The sequence below is a fragment of the Dermacentor silvarum genome, chromosome 1 (genome assembly GCF_013339745.2).
Source record: "Dermacentor silvarum isolate Dsil-2018 chromosome 1, BIME_Dsil_1.4, whole genome shotgun sequence".
Taxonomy (NCBI): Eukaryota; Metazoa; Arthropoda; class Arachnida; order Ixodida; family Ixodidae; genus Dermacentor; species Dermacentor silvarum.
In genome coordinates, this window is record NC_051154.1 from 381287123 (window position 1) to 381314168 (window position 27046).

General features: G+C 45.3%; 1 protein-coding gene across 1 annotated transcript in view; it reads right to left on the bottom strand.

Moving 5' to 3' along the window:
* LOC119445944 (protein regulator of cytokinesis 1-like) overlaps positions 1-27046 on the bottom strand; it is a 60860-nt gene that overhangs the window by 21674 nt on the left and 12140 nt on the right. The window contains exons 4-7 of the mRNA XM_037710247.1: positions 26212-26361; positions 15821-15965; positions 3928-4157; positions 339-482 (exon numbers count right to left, since the gene is read on the bottom strand). Coding sequence (XP_037566175.1) covers positions 339-482; positions 3928-4157; positions 15821-15965; positions 26212-26361 — 669 coding nt within the window. The remainder of the gene's footprint in view (positions 1-338; positions 483-3927; positions 4158-15820; positions 15966-26211; positions 26362-27046) is intronic.

Genomic DNA, 27046 nt, shown 5'->3' on the forward strand with positions numbered 1-27046 from the left:
GAACACGTGTAGTGAAACGTTTTTGCAAAAAGCAATCACAGTGTATCACTTGCGATGAAAATTTGGTATTTCCCAACCTGGGAGCATATGGGAGGGCAAATAATGTGCGATTCGAAATGACTTTGCGTCCAAGAGTTGCAGTTTTACACGTCAACCAATAATACACCACAAAGCATCACCCAGCGAAAACAGCTGCAATGCGAAAAGCGCGAAACAAAATTGCTCTGATCGCCCTATTGGCGTAGCTTCTTCGGCATTGCCCTCCAAGCATGAAGCACTACGCTCGAGCAAACTGTGAAAAGTAGGCAACGAAGACAAAATACTGCAAGTGCCCTCACCCTTTCTAGGCATTCCCGCTGTTTTTCTTCAGCGCGTGCGTGCTGCTGGGATTCCAGGTAGGCGAGGAACTGCGCACTCCACAGTGGGAACATCTCGTTCCTACCGCTGTAGAGGGCGATGTAATCTTCAATTTCCTTCCTCAGCTGAAAGCAAAGTTTAAAATTGTTCAAAACGCCAGAATTACCACATAGTGCAGAGGGGTTATGCAAGTGTCTAGCACGAGCTGAAAAACTGTATGGGCCCGACACATTGGAAGAGTGGCGCACTAAGAATCAACACACTGGAGAGCATGCAATCGACATCCCGAGGGATGTGCTAACAAGGCGACGGTATTGTTCAAGCTTTTACGATATAGGAGCAAAGGTTGTCGCGTTTCATGTGCCTGCTTACATTGTTCTTGCTAATATAGCTAAAGCTGGAGCAACAATACTACCTTCTGATTGCACTACTCGCAATATTTACATCGTGCTCACGTGCTTATTTTGCGGCACGATGCTTCTCAAGGCCATCTGCAAATGCATCAGACCAACTTCACCGCGACTGAAATGCGTGCCATGCTTTTTAACCAGTGACATCAGTAAAAATTGAATTCAAGAAACAAAGAAATCGAAAGAGTCTGCATAAGTACCAGTGGTTGCACTTTAAATACGGGTAAACAGCTGTTAAGCCATAGGCGGAATGATGATACATTGGCTATTGAAGCGGTTGAAAGGACTAGGGTATAGAATCAATCGCACGACAGTTGCCCTTCAGGTGCCAATCAATTCTGTTCATCGAAAATTTATTTTCACCCCATTTTTCTCCATCTTCAGTACAGTTGATTTCTGTTAGCGCTTTCTTGACTAGACAAACAAAAGCAGTCAAATCATCCGACTGATCGAATTAATAGTAAGCAAAAAAAGCCACAACACTCTACTGGTTATTAGGGTAGTGTTTTCCCGGTTCTAACAGGCCCTCTAATAAAGCATGTACGAAATATTTATGGGTTCAACGCAGTAAACTAGCGTGAAAATGGCGTTAGAGTGCCATAGAAATGTAAAAATCAAGCACGCACTGTCTTCTTGCGGAAAAAAACGTAGTGTGTTTCCGATTCTGGTAATGAGGAAAGGACAAAACCGGTGAACTTTACCTTTACAGATTGTAAATTTAATTACTTAATGGCCATCGCCATCCCACCGAGATAGCTGTAACGATGTTATGAAGCATCAGATTATGTGGTCCCCCTTACGGTCGATACCCCTTTGTATTCTGCATATATTTAACTTTGCAACAATACCGATTGGGATGTGGCCCAGACCTAACAAACCACGCGGCCAGTTTGTGCTTCGACACATGCAATTCTAAAGGAGGACAAGAACACGTGACACGACTCGTTGCTGCTAGCTTAACGTGTCAGTAATCTTATTGTTTGAATCTGCGGTTGTAATCTGACTGATGGCTGCGTGTCTTTATTATCATGCTATGCGGGAACTTATTCTATCCCCATCAATGTTCGCTCTCTCGTGATGGAAATGGCGATGGCACTGGCTAGGCTGGCAATGGCGGTAGGCTGTCGCGAGCACAATGCTGGTTTCGTTACCTTTTTTTTCGAAAATAAAGGAGCGTGTTAAAATCACGTAAATACGATAATAAATGCTTGTGAATTACCGTTTTCGCATTTAAATATTTCTCGACCGCACAAATACGGACATTTTCAAATGGGGATGGTGTGTGCTTGCGCATTCACTGCACCCTAAGCGCCGCCAAGAGAAACGGTGCTGCTATTCGAGTCACCAACGGTGTCAGCACTGGAATCATGCACGGGCGTGCTGATTAGCCAATCTTGAAGTATCCGGCGAAGGCTAGTCTCAGGATTGAAATAACGAAAGTTAGGGCCCATAGAAATGTATGACTGCTGGCTGTGGACTTCGGCAGGATTCGAATTAACGGAAGAATTGGGTTAACCAGTCCACTGTATGATGAACACTTTACTGCTTCAGAACGTATTGGATTTCCCGAATCCTTCAGTAAGCCTTAAAGTTTCCAGAATATGGATTCTATGCGTGAACTTTCTACACGAACATCAGACATGAAAACACTTTTTCATATTTAGCATAGTTGGAAAGCACATTTGCTAACTTATCGTAGGCATCACGCTTGCGTTTATTTCACATGCACCTGACTACAATTTTATTTCACCAATATCATCGTTTATGCGTAAAAGAATATTACATATAACAAAGGTGTCTTTGTGTCAAATTCGGCTTCATTACAACAGGCCTCAGTTGTATCTGACTGAGGCTCGCAACATCGTCTATTGGTGGCTCTACAGACAGCAACATATGACTGTCACTACTTTCAGCAGATCATATAGGTCAGTCGCCGTTGCAATCAGGTTGGAATTTCCCTTCTTTACTTAAATCTGGCAACACCAAGATGTCTTTACGCATACGAAATTGATTCAGCTCCGTAATGATGAGAAATGGAAAACAGAAAAATGTGGATAAGAGTTGCTGGATGCATGCCAAAGGGACCTGAGTGGTTTTTCACAGACTCGATGTAGTCCTACAAGGAGGTGAACATCTGTCATTGTGTCTCTACAACACAAATTTCCACTTCGGCTGGGCTTCCACAAACAGTAATAACAGTAGTAGAACAGTGTTAAAAAGCCACTAGCATAAGAGTTACCTTTTTTAGTTTGTTTCGTGCAACCTTCTGTTGGATTACTTGAAGCACTGTTGTTACTATACTGTTTTCAACAATTAACTGCTTACTGATTCTTACTCTCGCCAGTCATTACGGCTGGCCGGATCAACTCCAATTATTGGTGTAAGGGGTACGGTGATATATTCTGTGGCCATGCCTATTTACAACTCGGGAACATGGAAACATAAACATCAACTGTGAACAAAAAATAACAAACGAACTGCTCAAATTACAAGAACGAAAGTTGTTCACAATGAGTACGTAATTACGCAATTTTAAAGAATTTGTCGTTTTTAATAAAAATATTTTCTGCAAGAACAGATAATAGATAATTTAATATTTAGTGCGTGCCTGGTCATGACAAACTTTTTTTTATCTCGTTCACATCGGTTTAGGTTATCTGGGTAATGCGAACAATAATATCGACACACACGCACACATTGTTTCCATTTTCCAAGTGATCATATTTTACCGGCTACGTTGTAGCTCAATATATTTCCAATTCTTATATTGTTGTCGCCGAATCTACAGGAATATAGTTCATTGAAGTGAGTGCTTGCGCGACATCAATAAGGGAGTACATTCTCGAACGTATGGCCGGACCAGTGATGACGCAGGAACGCGCGATGACTCATATGTAAATATGTGATGCCCTTCTCTAGAAGGTCTGATTTTGACGACCAACAATTTCGGTTTCATTACTGTAGTGCTTTGAGTGTTACTGTGCTTCTGGACAGAAGTTCGCTTGCTAAACAAAGAGACCAATTCGTAACTCGCAGTTTTTGCACCAACTGATTCTTCGGCTTCACTAGAATGTGACAATATCCTCCCCATATGAACTAGCCCGCAGCATACCGCACTCCTGCATACGACACCCTATTCCCCATGGCGGTAGGCACATACCCTCGTGAGTTTATTCTGCAGCCGCTGCCGTTGTCTTGTCTCAATGAGGAGGCGAGCTCCTCGGTTCTTCAGGCGAGATGGGTCCCTGGCATGCCTCTCCAGTTCCGTATAGTTATTCCAGAAATTTTTATAGGCCTTTACTTTGGCAATAATGCCTTCGTTTTCAGAATATAAGTCTTTCATAATCTTCAGCTTCTCCTCCAGCACTGACAGGCGCTCTTCGGTGACCCCTGGAAAATCAAGCATAAACAAAAGGAATTTCGGAGAAAGTCCACAAGTTGATTGCAGCGAATGAGAGTCACCGATGCTCCGTTTGTAAAGGAATTCAACTTTGGTTTTAGAGAACTGGAAAAAAAAATAAGACGGCAAGCGTATTCCACCGTTTGTTGGGGGCTCACATCACACCTCTGTTGCTTCCACAAACCCCTTCCACAGCGTGTAGCAGCCGGCAAGCGACATTTCACTCAGGCCGACTTCTCTACCTTTCTGCCAATAAGGTTCCTCTCTCTCATAGACTGCAGCAGACCGCCACTGAGGTAGCTTCCCGACCTTGAGGGAGTGTCATGGTTACCATTCGCAAGCTCACGTTACAATTCCCTAATGCAGCGGTCAGAAAGAACTGCCACAAATAGGGTCAGCAGACGATAGCGTTTTTTCTCACGCGGCTAGTCTGCCCTGTGTGAACCCCTCTTGTCGGGCGCTTTGGTACGCCTATTTCCCACGCGCAACGGTCAACAGCTACAAAAGTAAGCACATACGCTTTAGCGCACACCGCAAAAACAGAGTTGTCCGGGAACAGGATGATTGTTTCCATTTTTCCGGCAAATCTTCAGAGAAAGAAAAATTCGGCAAAGACTCTTAAGACTGCTTATGTGTGGGAATGCCAAGTGACGCACGCACTGGGCCATACCTTTAGTCAGCCAGATGGCTGCGACGTGACATGTACAATGACGGACGCACTACGCCCACCTTTAGACAGCCACATCCGTATAGCCGCCGTGGCGTCGGGGAAGCGCGCTCGTCTCGCACCCCTGATGCGCGGGTTCGATTCCCACCGAGACCGAAACGTACCAAATTTTCTTTTCATAGCCATTACTTTGTTTACAGGAACATCGTTGAGAACTTCTACGTCAATCCGAGCATTCTTTGACGTGTTTTTACTCTGTGCACCGTCGGCTATTTTTGGTACTATCTTTCGGTTACGCCGACACCGAAGATTTTGGCATAATGAAGCTTTTGGATTGAAAATCCGAGGGCACCTAAGCACTTACGAGTTGCGAACGCGAAAGCACCAATGTCCAACTGAACGCCGCTGAGCGGTGTTCAGTTGGACATTGTTCAGTTGGACTTCTATACTCTGCCAACAACCGCACTCGTCGCTCGCCCGCACCGTCTCTTCTCTCCAGCGGCTCGGACCTTTATGCGCTGTGCATTCGCCGCTCAGTTTCCCTTGAAGCAACAGACCGCACGTACAGTCAACCACAAAAGTTTGCGGACCACGCCAGCAAGTGGCCAAGAGCCTCTTCGCGACACTTCCGCTACGTCACCAGCGATCGACAGCAGCGCTACGTTGAAGACGCATCCCTCCTTAAATCTATGGCCTGTCTATTTTCGCACTGTGCGCAAATATTTTCTACCTATCTCTTTCAACGTGACGCGCTCTTTGTTAGCCAGGGCTACTTGCTTATATTTTGAGAGCAGAATATCAGTACAAGTAATCAGATAGCGTATTCTTCGGCTGTTATCAGTTCTATTTTCGCGTAGCCACGCTGTATGTTTTGTTTTTTTTTCGTGAGTGCGTGAGTGAGCGGTGAGGCAGCCATGGGACACAGATGCTGAGTCAGTAGGCAGAATTTTTCCGTTCCTCCCCCATCGCTAAGTGACAGTAGCGGCCGGGATTTGATCGCCTGCGCCCAGGTTTTGCTGCGCAAAGCCCGAACCACCGCGCTGCTATAGTGGTTACATTTAGAAAAATAAGAAATAATCGGGTGCGATGACTCTTTTTATAACCCTTTGCGACACGGCGTCCTCGTTTGGGGACTCGAACTTCGGAGCCGCGTCCCACGCCACGTGTTTCTTCAAATGACCTAAAACTCAGTGTGCACATTCGTGTCCGCTTCCTGATGGGACAACTAGCGGTCAGTTAACTTCATTGTCCTGCGTATTGCTGCAGATGATCACTTTGCTGGAGACACTACCATGTTAGACAATCGTTCGACGTGCCGCGTTCCAAGACCAACGTCAAGAGTATTTTTTTTCTCCGGTCGACACGAATACAACCGAAAAAGCAAGTGTGCATGCGTTTCGGGCCTAATAGTTGATTCTTTTTATGCAAGCATTGAAGCTGACGGATTTCAGAATAATTAGATAATGAGTTATACGCTAATTAATTTTTTTTACTGAAACTCGCACAAAACAGCACATTGCTTCGTCTTCTTTCTTGGAATGTAATAGTGAGCGTCTTGAAATGATGCCATGCGCATTTGACGCATTTGCAGACAGTGCATCATAATTCGTGTCTGAAGGGGATGAATTTATTCACAAGACATTTACAGAAGTGTCATGAAACATACGTCTCTCAATGATCTAGTAGGAAGTGAAATGTCCGCCGTTTTCTAGCACCTTATTGATGCGTGTGGGCATCGACTCGTACAAAGATTCAGTAATCTCCGGTCGACCGCGCAGGCTTTCTCATTCTTGTGCGATCGCTTGCCACAGCGTATCGGCCGTGCGGCCGCGGTTGGCTCGTGTGGACAGCCGTTTCTTCAACATGCCCCAGACATTTTCTATGGGATTCAAGTCGGCGCCACATGGAGGCCACTCAAGCTGGCAAACAGCATGTTCTTCTAGCAATGACTGGACGATACGTGCTTTATGGATCGGGCTGCGGTCGTGTTGAAAAAAATAGCAGCCGTCGCTGAAGGGACCGTCCAGCGCATACGGAACGAGGTGTCTAGTGATGACGTCGCAGTACCGTGACGCAGTGAAGGGCCCTTCCAGACGCACAAGGGGACCAAGGCCATCTTTGCTGATTGCTCCCCACACGCTCACGGAACACCGTCCACTGGATAGAACACTCTGTGTGTAATTAGGCAGATATCTGCAAGAAATAGCATACAATTGGGTTCCAGCGGCGCGTCTAAAAATGTTGTGATTCCTCTTGCGTATGAACTTTATAATGCTGTTATAGAGTTGCAATAGAAAACGTGCAAACATCATTAGATAGTACTGAAAGACCCACTGGCAGCTTTTAATTAGCTTCAGAGTAAGTAGTACTATGAAACAATCGTTAATGTTTTCAACATAATACCACTACAGAAAAATCTCGTAATGTCCAAAAGCTCATTTTACGTGAAACATGTTGTGATGCAGAATTAGCTTCGTGAATTAACTGCCAATACACTGTAAACACACCTGCAGTTTAGTGGACGCCAAACCCGCTTCCGTTGGTCCCAGCGCGTGGAAAAAGTTGACTCGTCGCTAAAGATGACATCGCCCCATTTCTCTGTTGTCCAATCTTTCATTGCTGTAGCTAACATGAGTCGTTCTTCTAGCTGGCTGTCTGAGAGGCAGGGCTTCTGTGCTGCTACGAAAGACTGCAGGCCAAGCTCACTCAGCCTTCTTCTTACAGTCTCAGACGATACCGTGAGCGAGAGCGCTTCTCGGATATCCTCTGCACTTTGAAAAGGATCAGCCACGATGGCGGCCGTAATCAGGCGGTCCTCTTCCTCAGTCGTGGCCCTTGGACGCCCACTGCGCTCCATATCTGTGAATCTGTCATCGTCGCGGAAAGCTTGAATAATCCTATTCACGGCAGTCCGGCTCCTGTTGGTTCGGCGGCAGATTTCGCGCTGAGGTATTCCCTCTATAAATAAACACACAATGTGCCTTCTTTCGTCAAGTGGAACACGCAGCGGCATCTTTCCAAATAGGCAATCACCACGTGGCCTGAAGCAAGTCTACTACGTTTTCAGCGACTGATGCGAAGATGCGCCTATGTGTGAAAGAAAATTTTCTATGCATCCGCTTTTTCTTTATTTTTGATGACAGTGAAACACCTCCCTACCCTTTCTCTCAAGACGCAGAAGCAGCAACACTCATTGGACCAAGAAGCTGCCAACCAAAGTGCGCCAGTAAACGTCGCGTAAAAAAAAAATCGTCGCAGCGCTTCGTGAAACTTATCTACCCACTGGCACACCAGTCGACAAAGGTTGCAGTGATTGCTCCGATACTGCTATCAAGCCAGATATGTGGCGGTCTTATCGCAGACAGCGCTCTGCGTCAACACAACGAACTAACAATGTCATGCACGGGAATAAAAAATTAACAGGCAGGCGAGTACCAAGAGGGCTCATATCCGGGAGAGCGCCCCTGTCGCCGCTAGGTGGCGTACCGCTAGGTGGCGCGGATAGGCAGTCTGGCACGCGCTCGCGTGGTCCGCAAACTTTTGTGGTTGACTGTACCTTCGCCCGCTGCGGCGTATGCGCTTGCTGCCAGCGTCTTGACAGACGTTGTCTGCAGTCATTCAGTGTGATCTATTCATGTTTGTGCGCGCTCACACCACGCTTGTTCATTCAGTTAGTAATAGTCGGGCCACATTTTCCAACGCATGCTACACATGCAATGCTGCCCGGATCGGCAGTGCAGCGCTACAGGTGTATGCCTTCGCACGCGCTGCCCACGGGAAGCGCTTCTCATCAACACCACCGTTTCACACGCGCCTTCTCGTGGTCATCGAGTCTCTCTTCATGTCGGTCTACTTAAGCCGCAGCACACCTGCTTACTTAATCAGCTCATGTTTACTACAATTCATATTGCTACCAAAGCCGCTCACCTTACTTCGTATGAGATTGCTGTGTTGCTATCGCATTCATTGCTTCGCCCTTAGGGCGAAACTGTGACATTTTTTCTATTGAACAGAAACAATAAGTCTGATGAAACATAGACATCAAGTACGCCAGTTAATGCCCAGTACAAGTATTCAGCAGAAGTTTTGAGGAAGAGAAAAAAGATTCAGGAGTTCTATGCAAAAATGCTAGAATAAAAAGCATGTATAGCCTGCCTGATTAACTGCAGTCAATTAGTTGACTATTTGTGACGGCCTTGTTTCAAAGGGAATGCCACAAAATCATCATCATCATCATCATCATAATCATCGCCGTGCTGCTCGTACTAACGGGTGGAAATTGCACGTGCGGGAAATAAAATATTTACGCGAATAAATAACGGATACCGCGTTGATGTGACATTTGAATATAGTGCGGTAAATTCTCGAAAAAGAAATATGACAGCACATGGCTCTTATTTTTTGAGCGAGCGTCCCAGTTTTGGCAAACATTTTTATTGCGATAGCAGTTATATGGACGCTCCAAAGCAGATTTCTGCCGTCGGCGTCGCCGTTGCCGTCGCCGTCGCCGTGAGGTTCCGTATGACGTAAATGAAGATGAAATCGTCGCCGCGCGCCGCCGAACGCTGTATGTGCGACTGAAAGGGCGCGAGGGACGCGAGCTTTCACGGGGAGTAAACCCACGGCGGAGAACAAACGCGCGTTCTGCGCCGTGCTCCCTTAAGGGCTGCAGAAGTAGGCATCTCTTTCCTCCTTTACAATCACCATATATGTAGAGCAAACGCGCCTTCTTCCGACGCGCGAAAGGCCGTGGGGGGAGGGGGAGGGAAGGGAGGCGACGTTTAGCTGCGGCACCAAGTGCCTATTTATATCAGAGGTTCCGACAACAGTCCCCAACGCCGCACGCATTTTGTGCGAACGCGGGCAAAACGCCGACGGCGTCGACAACAGTTCTGCGTGTTGCCGGTGCTGCTCCATGTCAAAGTTTATACAGCTGATAAAGCCACTATCATTACTCCGTATAGCTCTCTACAAATTTGCTATCGCAATTGATGCTTCGCCTTTCAGGTGAAACTGCGACAACTTTTTTTTTTGCACGTCAAAGACTCAAAGCTAATCTGGCGCCATCTCGTAGCCTTCGTCACCGCAGAGCCCGTCTTCCGCGGCATTACGCTTTTCTTATCACAGTTTCGCTATACCTTCCTCCTCCGCTTGGTAACGCTGCACTCTCATCCGCTTTCCTCATCGTGCTCTCTTCACTATCGCCGTCTTGACGTCACCGCTTTTGTCACGCCCGGCATGGCAATGGGAATTTCGATGCACGTAGCATGACGTCATAAAGCAGGCTTGCTATCCAGGGGCGGTATCTGTAAGAGTCTACCTAGTGGACTGTCCATTTCGCCATTTCTGCGACCGTTGATTCGCTGCAGCTTGACGTGCAGGAAGGTGCCAGCCAGTCCCTTCCTGCACGTCAAGCAGCAGCGAATCAACGGTCGCCGAAATAGACAGTCCACTAGGTAGACTCTTACAGAATACCGCCCCAGGAGGCACTGCCCGTGCCCGTCATCTGCGAAGCCTGGGCCAATACCCCGGTCGTCTCCCTGACCTTCGCCGATGGAGCCATGGTTCTTTTTAAAGGCCGCTCCTGGATTTTATACAGGACATTGGCCTTTATATCTTCATTTGAATTATGCCACACCGCGTGCTTGTGCAATAATAATAATAAAGCCGCACATAACGGAGTACACCTGACGATGAAGAAAGATCGGAAATTCGCGGCGCGTCTCTTGTATCGAGAAGCTATATGGCGCGGTTGTATAAGGCCAAGCGTGCTGTGTCTCGGCGAGCACTGAACACGTTTTAATGCTGATGAAATGTACCAGCGAAAAAGATATACGTTTTACGGGGTATAACAGTGGCCGCTCTTTAGTGGCTTTCTCGCAATCATCTGATAACGACAATCCGAAAAATGACTCTCCTGTCCCTGGATGAACGTAAACGTAAACAGCGCTGTGAGGATGTCAATTACCTTGCTTACGTACACCCTAAACGTTGTTGTCCCGTATTATTTTAATGTATCCGATAGATATATGACGAATATAATTATTTGTCAGACTGACATATCGAAACCTGTTGTGCACCCGGATTTCTTGGAGTAACATTGGTAAAAGACTTTGTACCGTCGAAGACATTGCACTCTGACCGTCGAAGGACTTTTTACCTACGTGCCGAAGCGGATGAGTATTGAACCAGGTGTTCGTGAGAGGGCTGTGCAACTTCAAAGTTTCAAAGTATGCCAGCTACTTCGCCCAACACAAGCCTCTAGCATGAGCCGCGCCCGGAGACTCTGGCAGTAGCGAAAAAGAACAACGGGCAATGTCAACAGGGCACCATTAATTATGTATGAGAAGAAACTCGGACGCAGAGTGACAATCGGAAGACTGTGTGCACATTTAATGAAAACTAGAGGGAAAAACGATAAACATGTATAAATGTAAATATTAGATATAAATATAGTGTGGGTTCGGTTTCCAATGGCGGCAAGTAATCTTTTCGCGTCCATTTTCACTTCCTTTTTCTTTATTATTTTCTAGATTTCATTTTCAACCACGGCTAATTTCCCCGATGCTTTCCTGTATATATATATAGGAAAGCATCGCGGATATTAGCTGTGGTAAATTCGTAAAGTGCAATATGTGTTGTAAAGTAATGAACTAAGAAGTTCATTAGTCAGTGTTTGTTAACTACCTTAATATGCGTTTAGATTTCTCGTGCTACCAATGTCCGCCTCACCGAATAACCCAGCTCAATGATAAGAATTATGCTGCCTGCCACAGGCTATTTCGAAAAATTCCGCAATACTTAAAGATAAACACGCTGTATGTATACAGGGTGTTTCAGCGAACACTTTCAAGAATTCTTAAAGGTTGCCTGTGGCAGATAGCACAATTCTAGTTCATGGGCTGGTCTGCTCGAGAGGCAGACATTAGTTGCACAAGAAATTAAATGCATAATCAAATAATAAACAAAAATGCACTAATTAAGTTTTTAACTAATTACCTGATCGCCCATATTTCAATTTACAAATTGTAGCCGTGGAGTTCGCAAGGCGGATCAACTTGGAACGAATTCTTGGGATGACACCAGTTTCGAGATATTAATTCCCGAACTTTGCGGAGAAATGCATTGGCGTGGAAAGATTGTGTCTCCTTGCCTGACCCCTTTCTTGATAGGTAACTTTCTACTTTTCTTGTGGAGAGCCAAGGTAGCTGTGGAATCCTTGTAGATGTTTGCTAAGATATTCACGTATGCCTCCTGTACTCCTTTATTACGCAATGCCTCTATGACTGCTGGTATCTCTACTGGATCAAATGCCTTTTCATAATCTATGAAAGCCATATAGAGAGGTTGATTGTACTCCGCATATTTCTCTATTACCTGATTGATTACCTGCATATGGTCCATCGTAGAATATCCCTTTCTGAAGTCAGCCTGCTCTCCTGGTTGATTCAAGTCGTGTGTTGCCCTGATTCTATTGGAAAATATCTTGTTGAATATTTTATATAATACTGAAAGCAAGCTCATGGGCCTATAAATATTCACTTCTTTAACGTCTTCCTTCTTATTGATTCGTAAATATTTGGCATTCTTCCAGCTTTCTCGTACACATGAAGTCCTGAGGCATTGCGTATAAAGAGCCGAAAGTTTTTCAAACATAATGTATTCTCCATCTTTGATTGAATCGACTGTTATCCAATCTGCTTCTGCCGCTTTTCCCGGGGGCATGTGTTGCAAGGCCCTCCTAACTTCATCGCTAGTTATAGAAGGAGCTTCTGCATCCTGTTCATCACTACTTCCACTGAAGGTTACATGGCTGATCTGGGTACTGTACAGGTACAGGTACAGGTAAGTATATAAAACCTGTTATTTAGCTGCACAAAATTTTTAAATATTGCCTGTGGCAGATAGCATAATTCTAACCATTGATCTAACTTATTCGATGAGGTGGCCATTAGTGCTACGAGAAATCGAAATACCTAGATAAATAATTAACATAATTACGCTAATGAACTTTTCAATTATTATTTTACTGCACATATTGTATTGTAGAATTGTAGCTAGAGAGCTCGCAAGGCGTATCCACTTGGAACGAATTCTCTGTACTGGACCAGTTTCGAAATATAAATTTTCTAAACGTCCGACGAAATGCATTCTGCTCCAGTTACTATTGTGCTTCAATACATGAAACAGAGTTTTCTTTAAAAAGGTAAGTTAAACACCAATTTCATTAACACGTCCCTGTCTGGCCCACATGAGGGAGCGCCGTGTGCAGGTGCGGGCTTTGGCGGGATCGAGCCATCTTGCTAACCACTGCAGAATATTCCATGCATATGCTGATTTCGCAACACGCTTTCTTGGGAATCACAAAACGAAAAAATTCAGATTAGTACATGCAGCGTTTTGTATATCAAATGAGACTGACAAGTGCGTGAAAGTTTCATTATTGCTTTGGTGAGAAAAAAAAACTCCATTATCCTGACAAGCTGTTTCGTGCTTTGGGGAATAGGCAATGGCATTAGTCAAGTTGTGCCATGTTCATCGCTCTGAATTATGTCTATGTTTTATTTTTTTATTTGTTTCCATTGAAATCTAGTGGTCCCAAGCTGGCCATGATTGGCCAGAAAGTGGGAAACCACAAAGTGGAGAGAAGAGCCAAAGAAAGTTATCGCTTTAATACCCCACTGACTATAATAATATTTACTATAAAATTCAGCTAAAATGATAATAAAAATCACCAACAATCATTAGAAGTCAGACATTTATTAAGTGGAGCGGGGGATGAGACCCACTTAATAATTTTTAATAAGGTTGCTTTCCCATTTTTTGTTCTATTCTACAACAGTAAAAAAGTCGCAGTTTCGCCTGAAAGGCGAAGCATCGATTGCGATAGGAAATTAGTGGACAGCTATACAAAGTAAGGATAGTAGTTTTATCGGCCGTATAAACTTGTAAACATATATACTAACTAAATAACCAGCATGGCGTCATGCGCGCACAAGCAAACATGAACGCATATCACTCGATGACTACGGTAACTGGCTGTCAAAACGCTTTTGTCGTAAGAGTGCGTGCAAGCGGCGCCGCATGCCGTTTTCTGCCTAGCGCCAAGCTGCCCCAAAAGGGTGTTTCAGGATAATGATGGTGATGATGTTTAATGGCGTCCCCTTTTGAACGGGACGGGGACAAATAGTCCCCGAGTCTGCTTGATTTATTCAGGATTTACTACGTCTTTCTCGGTCTAGCTTTTATCCTATCTGATCTCGATCTTTCGTATTTAAAACCTGTATCACTATATTGTATCATTACCTACACTTGCAATGATCCCGGTTCGATCAATCTCTTCCCTGCTTATCTTCCACCAGTACTCTAATCGTCTCTTACTTATCTTCACTGCTGACCAGTTATTCCATCTTCATTAAAATCCAACGCTTCTGGAATGTAGGTACTCCCTATGGGTCTCGCCGGATGAATATCTTGGCATACCATTGCGATGTGCAGAGTCGGTTCTGGGCATTTCCTTTTTTTTTTCAGAACACACTTGGCTCAGCCTGTGGGGCATATTTGTTTCGCTATGTTTTTGTCCTCAGGCAGCAGGCACGGGCCTTATATAGCAAGGCAATCACCTTTGCGTTATCATACAGTTTTTCCCTCCTGACTATTTTGGCAATTTTTGTAAATCTCGAGACATGGCCTTTTTTGTTACCATTTTTTGCATCAAATTTATCGTCTATGTTTCTCTCTCTTTCTTTGCTATGACTCCTGGCTGTCTATTTACACGTTCGATTACCCTGTACTTGGTTGGCATCTTTCTTAACCTCTTCTTCCATTCCGTGTCCATCCTATTGAGGTACAGATATTTGTGTGCTTTAGCCTCGGTGGCCAGCATCACCGTGGCGGGAGAGGGAATCCAGACGACTATGCGCTCTCCGTACGAGTGGGACGGCCTGAGAAAGCGCATGCCGCCCAAACCGCGAGGCCGTGGTTGAAGCCTCTGGTAGTGGTGGTGGTGGTGGTGGTGGTGGTGGGTAGTGGCAAGACAGCAGCACTAGATTGGTTGAGTGGCTATCGAATAAAGAGTGCGGGCAGTTTGATGCGTTTCCAGATAGCCGACGGCTCGTTGGATTTTAAGTCTACAGCAATAGCTGCACTACTAATAGACTCGTCCTCCGTCAAATTTCCATCAAGTCAAAGTAAAACAATCAGTAAACATTTGCGCTGAACTAAAAGTGTAGTACGGCATTGAATTCTAGGGGATTTTTGCTTTGTTTATATCAGATTTTATAGGAATGGGCTTCGGTAGAAATTTCACGGGAAATTGCAATTGCTTCGTCACATCCACTAGTTATTTACGAGTCGTTTTCTTAATACAAGGTGTCACAAATAATCGGGGACAGTTGTTACAGAAACACGCAGTATACACCAGACAAATTAATCCCATGTATGCAGTAGAGTAGCCAGTGCGGTGATTTATGGTTGAGAGAAAGAGTCTTTGAACGCAATCTGGAGCAACGTCCGAGCCATGCCGAAGCGATTCGGTCAACGGTGCCGTGTCACGCTGAGAACACGCAGCGGCGAAATTATCAAACACGAGCACACTCCAGCTCACAAATGTGCTCTCGACATCTACTTTTGACTGCATTGTTCCATTCTGGAAACACAAAAAACAACCGTCGCTGAGAGGAAATGACGTGTGACTTCAGGTACTAGCCTATGTAGCCAATTATTTGTTGTTATCCAAGTAACTTCTAACCACTTGTAAAACAGCGGGCTAACGATAATCTTGATACCTGTTTCTGGTAAACAGGATTTCTAGCTGTGCAAGTCTGAATTATCGTAAGTGGACTATATAAAATGCTTGATTTGTCCTGCTGGTGTTTGCTGTTCTAGTGGCCTGCAAGTGCGTAAATAGCATTCGTAGATACCATAAATGAGAAGCACCTCTTTTGCGCAGCTTGGCACGGAGCGCCACGTGCAAACAAGACGCACCTTCACAGTCATCATCGGGGTGCACCAGGTTCTGTGGAAGATCGCACTTCTGGCACCACATGGTGATCTCGTCCTTCACTTTGTTGTAGAACTGAGGTAGGTGGAGTTGATTTAGATGCTCGTACTCGGCAAGCTTGTTCTTGAGCTGCCGAGACAATAGAACATTGAAAAGTGCTCAGACATTGCTGCATCACTCGGCTTGCAAGCGTTTTCGTGAGCACGCCAGCACAGCACTGCAACCCTCATACAACGCTCGTCTTTTCATTCAAGCGTAAAGAACGGCTGTTTTATTTTTTTTTAGAAGGGCATTACTCACGCCTAACGACACGTGTTCACAGCTGCCAACCTTACACTGTAATAAGTAGTATAGTCAAACCCGGAAAATACTAAAATTCTATGAAGTACACTAAACATACATTAGTGAATATTTCTATTGTTTATGAAACATTTGCCAACATTGTTTTGTAGGGAAGCTTCGAACAGATGCATTGCTCATAAAATCACGGCAAAATTACCTGCGCCACTAACCAAAATATTGGGGAAGCTTATTCATGAAATATGCATTGCTCATAAAATCACGGCAAAATTACCTGCGCCACTAACCAAAATATTGGGGAAGCTTATTCATGAAATATGCGTGCATGCATGGCGTCTAAAATGCACATCGATTCCCCTGGACCGTTCCATCCAGTGCAGCACCATATTGCTTGCGCAATGAGTCGGCTCTCTCACTTTTTTACGCATGGCGGCTCACAATTTCGCTTCCATGCTGGCTAGGGCGAATTGTCAGTGCTGTACAGTGCTGTATGCGAGGTATGCGCTCGGCTGTGTTACTGGTGGCTCTTTTCGGGCTGGCACGGTCAGCGTGGTATGTCGTGACCTCTTCTACAATATGTTAGAAGTTATGTTACTGAATGGGTAGCGTCCAGCTACAAGACGGTGAGCACTAACAAATGAAGAAGACAAGAGACGAAGGCGCGCGTAGCGGGTGCAAGCAGCCGTGTGCTGATCGATAACAGTGTCAGACAACATTCTATGCCTGTGTGCTCATTCCTTGAGAAGCTAACATTTGTCAGAAGTGGAATTCTAGGCCGTGGTGAAGACCTTAAGGAAAGTGAACGGACTCTGTATAAATACTGAATCGAGCCGTGACGAGCTGCGAGTGCTGTGAACACCGGCGTCGAACGTCGTCAGTAGGCCTAACGGAAGCCAATGGAAGGCGCTGACGAGGCACAAGGCCATGACGGCGGTGATCTGTCACTGCCTGATCTCCTGAAGATCATCGTTGAGAAGGTTCGTCTCATCATTACCTTACTGGTCAGTGGTCATTTCATAATGATTGGTTGATTATCAGAACAAAAATTGAAGGTCAAAGTTCTATTTTTCGCACTTCACTCCGAAACACCAGCGCCAGTGTAGCGTCCCAAATTTCAAACTTTTTTTCGTGGTTATGCCACGTTGTCTCAATTAAAGGTTTCAGAAACTTGCCACATTTATTCTCTCACTTCTTTAGTACACAATTGTCACAGAACCAGTGACCAGAGGTGGCTTGCATGAACATTTAATAACGAATATAATACGAATTTCAATAACGCTTTATTAAACGGCCCTTCATCACCGCCAATTTGAGCATAGGCAACAGTTGATTAAATATACTGGTCGGCCAATGTCATTCGCAAAGGCAGTGCAGAATATTACGGAGCTCACGCGATAAGCTTCTTAAAACGAACCGACGATATCGCGGTCTATAAATTCAGAAGCGCCGGCTTATTTTGCTGTGTAAAAACGTTTTCGCAAGAGTTTGATTCAATTTTCCAGCAAGAGGTGTCGCGACACATTGTGAGTACTAACTGCATGATTAAAGAAACGCTGGTCTTGCGAGGTCATGTACGTGTGCGACATTTCGTGACTATAGTCAAATAGTACAGCTTTTGCCGAGGATAGGGACGCTGGGGAACAGCTTGCCCTGCTAATATGGCCGCCAGTCGTCACAAACTGTTGTGTGCCTTTTCGTCGGTTAGCCACACTCACGCCTTCTGGAAACTTTCTTTCAATGACCAAAGGTATTGGGATGGTTCGATAACATGGCTTCTCCCCCACAAGAAGTTATCAAGAAGGAAGGCGCTTTTCCATGCATCATGGTCCTCGGGTCACCGAATGTAAACAGAGCGAACGCGATCTAGACGCGGCATCTCTGTGTGCAGTTCCAGCCTCGTTACGTGGTAATTATACCGTTGCTCTGGGTCCTGCGAGTAAATTTAAATTAAAATTAAATTATGGAGTTTTACGTGCCAAAACCAGTTCTGATTATGAGGCACGCCGTAGTGGGGGACTCCGGAAATTTGGACCACCTGGGGTTCTTTAACGTGCACCTAAATCTAAGTACACGGGTGTTTTCGCATTTCGCCCCCATCGAAATGCGGCCGCCGTGGCCGGGATTCGATCCCGCGACCTCGTGCTCAGCAGCCCAACACCATAGCCACTGAGCAACCGCGGCGGGTTGGTCCTGCGAGTACAAAAATGGCAGTGGTGTGTCCATGCGATTGCCACACTGCTCTGACGGTGACGTGAAGAGTGTTTGAGTTGAAAAGCTCCGATAAAACGGCACAGTGTTTCGATTATAGCCATAGGCCTACTTAGCTTGAAGCAGACGATTGCTCGGCGTAAATTGCTGGTGACGGAGTTGTTCAGTGGCTTTGGGCTTGACAAATTGGCTTGAAATACATTAGCGTAACGTTTATGTTTGGTCTGCAGCATACGTTCTACACACTCTGCCCGTTCAAGCAATGGGCCAAATGTTGACTACCGCTCATCGTGATGTGCTGAGCAATGATGCGCTGCGCTCAGTCTTTGGAATTCGTCTTGCTGAAACTATCAATTTTACCTTAGCACGGTGCACTAAAATATACCAACGTAGTGTATTTCATCAGTGCTAAGTCTCGGAACCATAGAATGCTTTCTTACCACCAACACTCTGTGTTTGCGTGTAAACGTGTGAGGAAATGGTTTACACGAATTATACCGCCACATACTGCTACAAGTAAAGTCACTTATTCACTGAAGACCTATCAGTGGTTTTCGCTGGCAAATGAAAGTGGCAGAGTAAAGATGACACATTATGTTGCTTAAATAAGTGCCTTGTGTACAACGTTTCCTACTGAACTGCTCGTTCGTTCGTGGTCAAATTCGAAACAATCATTATTTCGGGATGCATGCATTTTTATTCCGCTTTTGGAGCATCATTGCTTCTTTCATTCAGAATAAATAGAATACACGTCTATTTCCTTTGCCAAGCAGAAAGTGTAAAAAATGTGGGTACGGAACCACAGTGCCGTCTGTAGTTAAAACGGCTAAACACGGGGCACACCTTGTTTCACCCGTAGCCTATGGTATCACCTTGGTATTATCGAACGGTTACAGGAAATTCGATGTGTTCTGCTAGGCGCTGCAGTAAGAGGCGCCCTATAAAGGCAATAAGTAATGATTATTATTATTTGTTTTGAAAACATATATACACTAGACAGGAAAGGCAAAGTGATGAGCAGCAGGCTGGCAACTGCCACCGGAAGGGGCACAACGCCTGCCTACTCTTCAGAAAGAAGGAGACAGCAACATAGAAAGAAGAAGAGAGGGGTGGAAAAGGAAAGAAAGAGAAAGATGACAAATCCGAAATAATGAAGCAGAACACACACAGTAGGGCCGGTCCCTGCAGGTCACGCCACTAAAGAATGTCAAAATAGAAGAAATAGTGCCTGAGGTTTGGTCACCCGAAAACAGAAACAGGCTACAAACGTGAACCTAAGTTAGTTAATTCTATAGAAAAGTAAGGAGAGCGCGATGAGCCTGGTCGCGCCGAGACGCACAACCACTGGCGTACAAGCATTCGTCGAGTGTCATACACCGCACGCCAAGGAGGTAATATTCTCTCACTAGCCACGTGTGCTGCGCAATGAAAGCGGGACACTCCATTATCAAGTGCTGAAGTGTCTCGCAGCAACCGCGAGACGTACACGATGGACTGGCCCACACGTCCTTGTCGGTATAAACGTTCGCACACGTTCACACAGCCAACCCTTAGCTTGAGTAGTTGTGCTCTAGCGCGACGAGGGCAAGCCTCGACCACGAGCGCGGGGCGGGAAGTTTCCAGTAAGTAATGCAATCGGCCACAGTATAAAAACATGTTCACTAGGAAGTTTAGGTGCGAACAAGCCAGCCGTCTAGCCAGAAGAGTCATGCATGCCTCGAGTTGTACCTGTATTTGGATTGAGATATCGCACCACTGGTCTAGGAAGTGGTCACCGAGCTAGGGGTTTAAAATCGCGTATCACCCTCTCCGCCGTAACACTTGCCTGCGGGTGGATAATTCCTAATGGAGAAACAAGAAATGAAATTGATTTCATACTCTCTGCGGATCCCAGCATGGTGTAGGGTGTAGAAGTGTTAGGTAGGATAAAGGGCAGTAACTATAGGTTAGTGAGGTCAAGGATTTAGCTCAATTTGAAGCGAGAAATAGTAAAATTAGTCAAGAAGAAACAGGCCAACGTAGATGACGTAAGGGCAAAAGCAAACGAATTCAGGCTGCTGCTCCCAAACAAATATGCGGCTTTAAAATAGGTAACCTATATATAGTGAATGAAACCATAACTAGGATGATTTCAGAATCAGCAAATGAAGTGTGAGGTGAGGCACCAAGGCAACCAGTAAGTAAGCTCTCCCAAGTAACAAAGGACCTAATTAAGAAGCGAAAAAACATGAAAACGTCTAACTCAAGAGATCATATAGAATTCACTGAGCTGTCAAAACCGATCAGCAGAGAGAAAGTAAAGGATATTCGAAATTATACAGTGGGAAAGGTTAAGGAAGCAGTAGAAATGGTCGCAGCATTAAATCAGTGAGAAGAAAACTTGGCATAGGACAAGGCATGATGTGCGCACTGAAAGAAAAGCAGGGTAATATCATAAGCAATTTCGATGATATAGTAAAAACAGCAGAATTCTATACTGACCTGTACAGTACCCAGAGCAACCACGCTACCTTCATTCGAAGTAGGGATGAACAAAAAACAGAGAATCCTTCTATAACTAGCCATAAGTTAGAAGGGCCTTGCAAGACATGACGAAGAGAAAAGCGGCAGAAGAAGATGGAATATAACAGTCCATTTAGTCAAAGATGAAAGAGATATCATGCGTGAAAAGTTTTCGGCCCTTTCTACGCTATGTTTCACGACTTGAAGTGTACCAGAAAGCTGGAAAATGCCAACATTACACTAATACTTTAAAAAGGACATGTCCAACAAGTGAACAATATAGGCCCATTAGCTTGATTTTACTGTTGTATAAGATATTCACCAAGTTAATTTCCAATGGATATAGAGCAACACTTCACTTTAATCAACCAAGAGATAGAAAGGTTGGCTTGAGGAAGGGAAGTTCTACAATGGATCACATTCCTGCCATCAATCAAGTAATTGAGAAATTTGCGGAGTACAATAAACATCACTATATGGCTCTTATAGAATGTGACAAGACTTTGATTCAGAAGAGATACCAGCAGTCATAAAAGCATTTCTTAATCAAGGAGGAAAATATGTACAAAGATTCCACAGCTACCTTGGCTCTCCACAAGAAAAGTGGAAAATTGCCTATCAGGAAAGGGGTCACACTAGGAGACACAATCTTACCAATACAAGTCATTACATGCCTAGAAGTATCGAAGCTATTAGACTGGGAAGGCTTAGGAGTGAGGATCCACAGCGAATATCTCAGAAATCTTCGGTTTACAGATGACATTGTCCTGTTCAGCAACACTGGGGACGATTTAAAACAAATGATCAAGGAACTTACCCAGAAAGTGGTTAAGGTCATGGTGGTTAAGTGGGGTTGAAGATTATTAACCCGAACACCAAGGTAATCTTCAATAGCTTGGCAGGGGAACAATAATTCGGGATTACCAGTCAGCCTTTAGAGTCGGTGCATGAGTATTTTTATCTAGGTCAATTACTCACAGGAGACCCTGTTCATGTGAAGTAAACTTACAGATTAATAAAAATGGGCTGGAGTGCATACCACCGACATTACCAAATTCTGACTGTGAGCTTACCACTGTCGTTGAAAAGAAATATACAACCATCGCATTCAACTGGTGCTAACATATATGGGGTAGAAACTTGGAGGTTTAGAAAAAAGTTTGAGAACAAGTTAAGGACTACGCAAAGAGTGATGGAACGAAAAATGTTAGGTGTGACGTCAAGGTACAGGAAGAGAGCTGTGTGGATCAGAGAGCTAACGGCGATAACCAATATTCCAGCTGACATTAAGGGGAAAAAAAAGAGCTGAGCAATACACAGGGTATATGACCGGTCGACCACAAGAGTTACAGAATGGGTGCCAAGGGAAGGGAAGCGCAGTCGAAGAAGCAGAAAATTCGGTGGGATGATGAAATGAGAAAATCTGCAGGCGAAAGCTGGAATCACCTAGCGCAAAACAGGGGTAATGGAGATCGGCTTTTATCCTGCAGTGGACATAAAAATGCCGCTATTTCGCCCGAAGGAGAAGCATCGTTTGGGATTGCAAATTAGTGGGCTCGAACTAAGGATAGTAGTTTTATCGGCCGTATAAACTTGTAAACATAGGCATACTAACTAAATGAACAAGCATGGTGTCACTCGCGCGCAAGCGAACATGAACGCATCTCACTAAATGGCCAAGGGGACTCGCTGTCAAAACGCTGGAGCGAGCAGTGAGCAAATGGACCTTCGTGCCGCCCCTCGCATCAACGCCAACTAAGCCGCGAAAACACAGCGCTGGGCGGACTCTGTCCCCGCCGCAGACGGCTTTCAAGATACAGCGGCCGGGCGGGCGCGCCCTTCTTCCTTCCTCCGGAGCGTTGCGCGCGACGGGAGCCTTTGTTCGTACAACAGACAGTGCTTCCTTCCCGCTTCCCTCCCTTGAGTGCGCGAGATGGAGCAGCCGCGATCGCCGGCTCACTCTCGCACGCTCTCACTCGCGCATATTGCATACGGCGCGCGGCGACGATTTTATCGCCCTTGGACTTTATACGGTACCTCACGGCGACGGCGACAGCAGAAATCCGCCTCGAGTGCTCATATCGCAATAATAAAGTATAATGCAGAATGTAGGACTGTGCTTTCCTTTTGTTACGATGTATTCCTAGGACAGAGTACATTCAACCACAACTTTCCCGGTGCTTACAGACGAAAGTGCTTTCAGTTCTAATTGTAGTCATAAAATCACGATGGATGTGCTCAGCACTTCCCAGAGATCTCACTGCACATAGTCGCCTGAATAAACCGTTAATGGTTGTTGCAATGCATACGTGGTCGCTTGAATTACGCACGGCATACCTTGGTTCTTATTTTGTTTAGGACAGGCATTGCTCAGCAGTTTTTTTACTTCATGCAAAAGCAATCATTTAAAACCGTTATACAACAACCTGTTGTGTTAGTGCGACATATATAAGAAATTGGCATGCGTACACAACAAAGGCGTTGGTGTTCTGACGCCTTTGTCCTTTGTCCTATATATTTCGTGCTAGAACATCAGTCCGAATTATTTTAGCAACAAAGCTGCAACTTAACCCTTCCAGCGATATGCATCAGCACAAGGATTTGCTATTCCTTTCATACTTGGTCGCGTCGCACTCAAGACTTAAGTTTAACTTAAGATGCCGGAGCTGTTTATGACATATAATTGCGCCTAAGCATTATTCTTATATGTACATAAAAGCTTGGAGTATTTTAGAATATCTTGAGAGCAGACATCAAATGTGCAAAAATTTTCATGTCTCATGCCGTGTCCTCGAACCTCAACTCGTGACCATCACTGAAACTGACACCCCCGCAACTAGAGGCTTCCCTAGGTCCGCGCTTGCGTGAGGTTCGACGGAGAACGGATGTTTTGACGTAGGAACGAGGAGCCCTTCCGCACCAGGCAAGTGCAAATAGGCGAAAGTTTACGACTTCTGACACTGAGTGCAGCAACGCTAAGCAGAAAGGAAATTAATTGGACGATCTTGAAGAATGAATCCCTAGTAAAATGGGCCAGCGGTCGCAAATAACTGCGGAGAAGACGTGCTTGTGGAGATCGTCACAGTAGTCGTGACCATGACTTTCACATCTGGTAGCTAAGTGAAGTTCCGGGGGGGGGGGGGGGGGGGGGGGGGACTTGCACGCAATAAGTGTATGGAAGTATTTCACGCCATTGTTTATTAATGCGTGGAATGGGAAAATTGCCATAACTGAGGATGCCAACAATGCAATTGAGGCAGCTGGAAAGCTGCTTGATGAGGAGAACGTGTATGGAGAGTATTCAGCCCTCAAAAAGCAGAGCAAGGATTTATCAATCCGCGAACAAATACTTCGGTATTTAAACAGGAGTGCAAGAAACCAAAGGAAATAATTTTGAAAATTCTGAGAAGAGTCAACTTTTAGGCCCTCGACACCATCGCACTTCACCAGGAAAGTGGACATTTACCCAGAAAAGCGAAAATAGAGTGTCGTAAGTACAATATTGAGACAAATTCTTAGTGTGGAGATTCGGTCCAGTTAGAAATGAATCAAAGCGTTTATTCATTTGGCACAGAAAATTATAGCAAACGAAAGAAACTTAAACAAAAGCACAAAAATGGCAAGAAAGAGTATAATTATCACAATTACAAGAGAGAAAATAGTAAAGTAGACAAAATATACGGGTGTCCGCAATATTATGGTTCATCCCACTGAAGGCTAATATACCTGGAAGCTCGTGTGTGGCACTGACTCAGAAAATAGCAATGTCATGCAAACCATGTGCTACGAGGTTCAAAATGAAGTCATACATCAGCACATATGAAAGAGTACAGGCGTTAAATTAAGTACTTGTTTGTTAAATGTGAAAGCAAACTTCGTGGTGTGCGCGCGGATCCCTAAACAATGACGTTAGGCAAGTCAGGATGTCTGAGCGTTAGAAGTTATGTTAGCTTATCTCCAACGCAAAGGTTACGTGGCGGTGAGCAGGACAAAATGAAGATAAAGACACGAAGGTGCGCGTGGCGGGAGCAAGCGGCCATATGCTTATCTTTGTGCGAATAAATGTTCTCGTTTTGCGTGTTTATTCAGTAAAATGCCAACAATGGGACATCATTATGCCGCATAAGCGTGTGTGCGTATCTCAAGCTCATAATGTGTCTGATAGGAATGAGCTAAGCAGCATAAAATCTTAGTAACAGGGACCACCTAAAGTTCCGGGGGCCCCAGAGTGGGTCCAGGACATATTCGAACAAAGTTGCTAAAAATCAAATGTAAGCAGTTTGGTAGATGCACGTACGCAGCTGGCACTGACACCGGGACTTCTTTCAAAACCTGGACATGTCCCGGAAACCCTTGTTTTAGCCTTAAGACAGCTGAAAAAATTAGGCAAGAATTTCTGCGCAGCTATTTCTACGCGCACAATGACAGTGAAGGTGAACTGGCACAGACACCTGTACTAGTGAAAGCCAGTCATCTGGCAAAAAATAGTCATTCACTGTCCTTTGGTGGCAGGTGGCAAGTTTTTCCATCAGCTTTGATTTATGCAACAGTAACTCAATCAACGCTGCCTCTCGACGGCAGTGTTGATTCTCTGCTCGGGCAGCTTGTTTAGTAGCAGCGGCAGGCGAAGCATTTCTACCGGTGGCGTCGCTCATTATTCAGAAAGCAAGCGTGAACTTGGAAACGCGTGGCTCACGCGGAGCGCATTCTCTACCGGCGGCGCCGCAGGCTAAGCAGTGCATGCGCAGTGGATCCGAAGCCCACGCCAGCGCTTAGTTTCCATGTATGATATCGGTGGACGCACTCGCCGCATGCCTGGTCGCCGCCGTGGAGCACGTCTCTTCCTCACCCTTACGCCATACTCCCCTCCTCCGCTTTCCGCCTCATGCTTCCGCGGCACCCTTCTCGTCCGTTTTCCTCCTCGCGCTCTCTTCGCTCTCGCCGTCGTTCATCCCCTGCTGCGCTCCGCTTTCGCTCTTTCATCCTTCGCTGTGCTCGTTCGCTCGGTCACGCCAAACGACGCCGACGCTCAACGCAAAAACGGCCGCCTAAGAGCGGCGTTGTAAAAAGCAGACCCTGACAGATATGCGCAACGGTGCTGCATCAAACCACACTTCCCGAACCACCCCAAGTTTCATGAACACCGGGCAGACTTGGGCAAGCAGTTAATAGTACTTTTCCGGAACGTTATTAATCTCTACCCGACACAACACATTGCGCAATTTTGGGCATCCTAAAGTTTGCTTCCTCAGAGAGGTGCGTACATTTTACAGATGCTACCGTTATGGCATTTACGTGTTTCGACAGTTCTAGTTGCGACTACAGCCTTGTTGTAGAAGGCCTTGAAAGAAACCGGGCATCATACCGCTGCCATTCTGGTAGGAATGAGACCGCTGCCGGCACTCGGGATGCGGCCCTGCTCTTCAGGCGGCACTTCGAGCCAGTCATGCAACAATGTCTGGTGGTGCAGCAGGATGGCAAGCTCGTTGCGCCTGCCCTCTTCCAGTTTTTCCAGCTGATCATGCAAGCAAAAGACAGGTGCGCAAGCACGACAGTTTATACGTAAGGTCTCTAGGAAGTTTTTGGTGGCAGCATCAAAGTGGCAGCTGGGTCCGGTCAGGATCCTTCAATTCAAATACGGTTGCCCTGATGAGCTCGTCCTTAATGCATCTACAACTAAAAGGGCTACTAAAGAGAGAACCCGAGCTGCAGGAGTAAATTACCTTTCCACAATACAAAGGTCACTGTTATCCTGATGAGAGGTCAAATAGGCCGGCTTGAACATCCCATATCAGCTCGCCCCGACTTCATAGATTTCAATGGCGTCTATTCAGGGCTAGTTAATTTCTTATTATGAAAAATGTGGGTATCCTTATCTAAAATAGCCAAAGACGGAACAAAGTTCTGCAATGCTTTACTGCACCTTAACAGGCTAAATATGACAAAGCATATAGAAATCCGCGACGTCATACTGGGTTTTGATGGGGTTTCTTCGGCAACTTAAAAAAAATGAAAGTCTGGCCTTCACTTTCTGTTGTACAATAATGAATGATTTAAACGAAAATCTTGAAGCACTTGGCTGCCTGGCACTTCTTGCGCCATCGATGGGCGCTCGGGACACCAAGCTGATAGATTTTTGTATTACGTGAAAGTGAGGGTGTTTGTGACACATTGTGATATGCATTCGGCCCCTAATCGAT